This window comes from Silene latifolia, chromosome 5 (genome assembly GCF_048544455.1).
Source record: "Silene latifolia isolate original U9 population chromosome 5, ASM4854445v1, whole genome shotgun sequence".
Taxonomy (NCBI): domain Eukaryota; kingdom Viridiplantae; phylum Streptophyta; class Magnoliopsida; order Caryophyllales; family Caryophyllaceae; genus Silene; species Silene latifolia.
The window spans coordinates 15,236,136-15,242,666 of NC_133530.1; the positions used below are offsets into that span (position 1 = coordinate 15,236,136).

Genomic DNA, 6,531 nt, shown 5'->3' on the forward strand with positions numbered 1-6,531 from the left:
TATGGTATATAATATTGAAGTATAATATTTATACTCATTATAGACCCATATAAAACTTATGTCTTGTCATATTACCTTACAGAACAAATTTTGAAAGATAAATTTTGAACAATAAAAATGGCCAAACTTCATAAGATGTTACGTACAAAACAAAACAATTAATACCCAAAAGAATTGTTTATGTATATGGTGGACCTATCACCTCCACTTTTCCTTAAAATATTGAATTGTTTATCAATATTATTTAGTGGGGTGGGTAGTAGACTAGTAGTAGAGCAATTAGTACGCATGCTTTGAAGAACATTACATGTGTCCTTAGTAGTGTATTTCCACTACACTTTGTTTCACATCATTGCCTATAATTACCTACTAAGAACACACCTTTTGATAGTGGAAAATGTTGAAAAAAAAAACTTGGTCTTTTTAAATGGTGCTTTGGCCGAATTCAAGAATGTCACGAGACCAATTTTTTTCTGATTTTCTTCATCATTATTTTTTTCTCTTCTTCCTTCTGTTAATATAGCATAAACTTCCTTCAAACATATTATCATCATGTTAATAATAACCCAAACATACAACGATATGTGATAAGAGTAACTTAACAAAAGGGTGATGAAAAGATAACAAGAAGTGTAAATATTTTATGGGCGACCGTAATTCCTTCTGCTCTATAAAATTTATATATAGAGTATTTTCAAGGTTGATCCGGTAATTTTAATAAAACCGGTTGTCGCCGCCGTCGCCGCCGCCAACACCACCTTATTATGCATCTTTTTTTTTTTTTATATGCACAACATGATGAGACGGTCCCGGAATATCTTCCGGTCGGATTTCGGAACCTGGTTTTTCAACACTAGGCTCACTATTAAGGTCGATATTTTTCCGATCTTAACCTTTTTGTGCGGGAGGTGCAACACCATCCAACGGTCCCTCCGACGTGCGAATATTACGTGGTTGAGTACCACGAGCACGCGGTGGATTATCACAAAAGGTAAATTATTATCTTTTATGGTAAGATGTATATTAAGAAAAATATGTAACTTAAAAACAAATTAATACCATTACACTGATGGTCCATTTTTTTTTTGTAAAAATGATATATTGTGAACAAGTTACATATATAATACTCCGTAGTTATGTTATTATAACAACTCAATACCTTGAACCTTTGAAGTTTTTGAGACTTTCGTGCTGATAACGTATTGTAATAATTGGTGTTTTAGCTCAGATAATTTCAGAGTTTGTAATGGTGTTGTCTCTCCTTCTTATTGAAATCTGACAACCTATTTATACAGAGTAAAAGGAGTCGCTTAAGAAAATAAGTATGCAACTCTCATAAGTAATCCACCATTGCCGTATAATTTAAAAGTGCTCTTGTTCATACACAATTACTTAGCATTATCTTACTGTTCATGGTGAAGTGGAGAGGTGAACTTTCACCTTACTTCTGGAAGTAATTATAACACTCCCCCTTGAATGTTCACCTTTCATGTATAGGATTGTGTGTTTTATACGCTTTCATAGACTACCTCATTAAAAACCTTGTTAGGAAAACCCAGTGGGATAAAACCTAATGAAGGGAAAAAGAGTGCAGTACGTATGAAACTCCCCCTCAGTTCAGCATTTGTCTCGAAGGTGGCACATTCCAATATTCTTTACTAATTCTTGAAATGTTGTTGATGGGAGTGACTTTGTGAAAAGATCTGCCAAGTTGTGTTTTGATGAAATTTGTTGAATATCAACCACACCTTCCTTTTGAAGTTCATGAGTAAAGAAAAATTTTGGTGCAATATGCTTGGTTCTGTCTCCTTTGATGAAACCCTCTTTCATTTGATGAATGCAGGCCGCATTATCTTCGTATATAATAGTAGGTTGATCAGTTATTGTTTTTAATCCACATTCCTTCTGAATATGATGTATCATTGATCTTAACCATACACATTAACGAGCAGCTTCATAAAGAGCAATTAGTTCAGCATGATTTGATGATGTAGCGGTCAAAGTTGGTTTGGTTGATTTCCATGATATCGGTGTACCGCCATAGGTGAACAGATACCCATTTTGAGACTTTGCTTTGTGTGGATCGATAAATATCTGCATCGGCATAACCAACAAGAGTTGCATTTTTTCTTCCTTGGTAAAATAGCCCAAGATCTTGGGTTCCCTGAAGGTAACGTAGGAGGTACTTAATACCATTCCAATGCCTTCTTGTTGGTGTTGCGCTATGTCTTGCTAGAAGATTAACTGAAAAAGCAATATCTGGTCTTGTATTATTTGCCAGATACATTAGTGCACCAATTGCACTAAGATACGGTACATGAGGTCCGAGAACTTCCTCATTTTCTTCTCGTGGACGGAATATATCCTTTTTCAGATCAAGATTGCGAACTAACATTGGTGACTTCACAGGATATGATTTACCCATATTGAATCTGTGTAAGACTCTCTTAGTATATGTTGTTTGATGAACAAGAATCCCATTTTTCAAATGTTCAATTTGAAGACCAATACAAAACTTAGTTTTCCCTAAGTCTTTCATCTCAAATTCTTTCATTAGATATTTTGCAGTAATATCAAGTTCATCGTTTGTTCCAATGATATTTAAATCATCAACATATACTGCAATAATTGCAAAACCCTTTTTAACGTTTTATAAAAACACATGGGTGATTGGATCATTGACATATCCTTCCTTAAGAAGATATTCCTTAAGGCGATTATACCACATTCGCCCCGATTGTTTGATCCATATAAGGATTTTTTCAATTTTACACTTTGTATATTTCTTGTGGGTTTGAGTTATGGGAAAATGGTAACTTTATCCCATCCGGAACTCGCATATATATTTCAGTGTCAAGTGTTCCGTATAAATATGCGAATAACTACATCCATTAAACGCATTTGCAATGATTCGATACATGACTAAACTTGTTAAGAACCTTAAGGTTGTTGCATCAACAACCGGAGAATATGTTTCATCATAATCTACTCCCGGTATTTGTGAAAAACCTTGTGCAACAAGTCTGGCTTTGTATCGTACAATTTCGTTATTTTCATTGCGTTTACGGATAAAAACCCATTTGTACCCAACTGGTTTTACACCTTTAGGTGTTTGGGTTCAGTCCAAAAACTTCTCGTTTTTCAAAAGATTTTAATTCGCCATCATTGCCGCTTTCCATTTTGGCCAATCATCTCTTTGTCGACATTCTTCAACAGATTTTGGCTCAATATCATCGTTATCAATGACAACTTCAACAGCGATATAATGGGCAAAATATCATCAATTTTTGTTATTTTTCTATCCCACTGTTTTCCTGTATATGCATAATTCATTGATATTTTTTGATTATCAATGCCTTCATGTTCTTTAGTAAGTACATGATTATCCCCTTCAATAAGGGTTTTAGTGGCATTTTCCACCTTTTGTACTTCATTTTCATCTTCAGAACATGTAATGATTTCTTCATCAGTAGTGGGCATTACCATAAAATATCGAAATGGTCCACATTGTGGGTTAATTGGTCCACAAATATCTCCTTGAATCCTCTCTAGAAACATAGGAGATTCAATTCCGACTTTAGTTTTGGAAGGCCTGATAATCAATTTGCCAATGTGGGATAGAAAAATAACAAAAATTGATGATATTTTTGCCCATTATATCGTTGTTGAAGTTGTCATTTATAACGATGATATTGAGCCAAAATCTGTTGAAGAATGTCGACAAAGAGATGATTGGCCAAAATGGAAAGCGGCAATGATGGCAGAATTAAAATCTTTTGAAAAACGAGAAGTTTTTGGACCTGTAACCCAAACACCTAAAGGTGTAAAACCAGTTGGGTACAAATGGGTTTTTATCCGTAAACGCAATGAAAATAACGAAATGGGAAATATTTTACAACTGTCATTATTTATTAACATATTTTTTTCACATAAAGTAAACTTAAGTTGATGGTCCGCAACCATTATCTATATCATCGATAAGATAATCAGACAAATCCAGACTTAGAACTGGAGATGTTTCTTTCACGAAGTTTGTTTCAACTTCCTTTCCTTTTCCCTTTTGGGAAGCTGTATAAAGGTCAACCAAATGTTTAGCAGTTCGACACTCTTTTGCCCAGTGTCCAGTAATACCACATTTGAAACATTCAGTGAGATAAGTGTAATGGTATTAATTTGTTTTTAAGTTACATATTTTTCTTAATATACATCTTACCATAAAAGATAATAATTTACCTTTTGTGATAATCCACCGCGTGCTCGTGGTACTCAACCACGTAATATTCGCACGTCGGAGGGACCGTTGGATGGTGTTGCACCTCCCGCACAAAAAGGTTAAGATCGGAAAAATATCGACCTTAATAGTGACCCTAGTGTTGAAAAACCAGGTTCCGAAATCCGACCGGAAGATATTCCGGGACCGTCTCATCATGTTGTGCATAAAAAAAAAGGATGCATAATAAGGTGGTGTTGGCGGCGGCGACGGCGGCGACAACCGGTTTTATTAAAATTACCGGATCAACCTTGAAAATACTCTATATACAAATTTTATAGAGCAGAAGGAATTACGGTCGCCCATAAAATATTTACACTTCTTGTTATCTTTTCATCACCCTTTTGTTAAGTTACTCTTATCACATATCGTTGTATGTTTGGGTTATTATTAACATGATGATAATATGTTTGAAGGAAGTTTATGCTATATTAACAGAAGGAAGAAGAGAAAAAAAAATAATGATGAAGAAAATCAGAAAAAAAATTGGTCTCGTGACATTCTTGAATTCGGCCAAAGCACCATTTAAAAAGACCAAGTTTTTTTTTTTTTTCAACATTTTCCACTATCAAAAGGTGTGTTCTTAGTAGGTAATTATAGGCAATGATGTGAAACAAAGTGTAGTGGAAATACACTACTAAGGACACATGTAATGTTCTTCAAAGCATGCGTACTAATTGCTCTACTACTAGTCTACTACCCACCCCACTAAATAATATTGATAAACAATTCAATATTTTAAGGAAAAGTGGAGGTGATAGGTCCACCATATACATAAACAATTCTTTTGGGTATTAATTGTTTTGTTTTGTACGTAACATCTTATGAAGTTTGGCCATTTTTATTGTTCAAAATTTATCTTTCAAAATTTGTTCTGTAAGGTAATATGACAAGACATAAGTTTTATATGGGTCTATAATGAGTATAAATATTATACTTCAATATTATATACCATATATGTACAGTAACTCATACCGCTATAAAAGGGTTTGATCTGTATCTTTTTATCTTATTCATATAAGTTTTGTTATATCAAGATTTGAACTCTTGACTTTTTGTAAAGGTCATACGTCTCGGACCACTATGACTTGTCATTCCATGTGATTACTTTTGTAAAGTAAATTTCATATATCGTCTAATTAAGTTTATCACTATTAACTTATTGTTAAATATGTTAATCAGAAAATGGCACATATGACGAAACGAGACTTTGATATCCTTGATAATAATGGCACAAAATACCTTCAATGGAGGGTGGATGCTAGAGCAAATTTAAAAGCCAAAGGACTAGAGCATACAATTTTAGTAGATGGAAATTCTACTTCACAAGAACAAGCAAAAGCAATAGTGTTCTTAAGGCATCATCTCCATGAAAATTTAAAAATTGAATATCTGTTTGTGGAGGATCCCAAAGAGTTATGGGATAATCTCTGCCAAAGGTTTGAAAGCCTGGAGAGAATTATTGGGCGAAAGCTCGATGATTGGATGAATATACGATTCAGGATTTCACTTACGTTAGTGATTATGACTCGGCTATGCTTCGTATAACTTCACGATTAAGGTTATGCGGACAAGCAACAATCGATGCGACCATGATAGAGAAAACTCTATCAACTATGCATGCCGATAATGCGATCTTACAAGAATTATATCGTGAAAGGCATTATAATCGATATTGTGATCTAATTGCTATTTTAAGGATGGCTGAAGCAAATATGAAAGTTATGTTTCACAATCATAACAAAAGGCCATGCAGGACTGTTGCTCCTCCTGAAACATATGTTGTTAAATCTGGACAACCATGGCGAAATTTCAAAAAGGGAAATACCACCTTTCATAAGGGGAAAGGAAAATGGCGTCCGAACTTCAAACCCCTAAATCTCATATTTAAGGGGAAAAAGAAGTTTACGCCTAATAAAGGAAAGCCAAATCAAACCACCAAGTGTTTCAAATGTGGTATTACGGACACTTTGGGCAAAAGAGTGTCGAATCGCTAAACATTTGGTTGACCTTTATACTGACTTCCCAAAAGGGAAAAGGAAAGGAAGTTGAAACAAACTTCGTGAAAGAAACATCTCCGTTCTAAGTCGGATTTGTGCGATTATCTTATCGATGATATAGATAATGGTTGCGGACCATCAACTTAAGTTTACTTTATGTGAAAAAAATATGTTAATAAATAATGACAGTTGTAAAATATTTCCCTTTACCATGTTTATTATGTAGTTGTAAAATATTTCCCTTTACCATGTTTATTATGT

At 34.2% G+C, this 6,531-nt stretch overlaps 1 protein-coding gene across 1 annotated transcript; it reads left to right on the top strand.

Annotated features, from left to right (window-relative positions):
- The first annotated feature begins 5,455 nt into the window (after nt 1-5,455).
- LOC141654898 (uncharacterized) lies at nt 5,456-6,267 on the top strand. Its single transcript, XM_074462009.1, has 2 exons — nt 5,456-5,784; nt 5,832-6,267. The coding sequence occupies exons 1-2, from the start codon at nt 5,456-5,458 to the stop codon at nt 6,265-6,267; spliced, it is 765 nt and encodes a 254-aa protein (XP_074318110.1).
- The last annotated feature ends 264 nt before the right edge of the window (nt 6,268-6,531 follow it).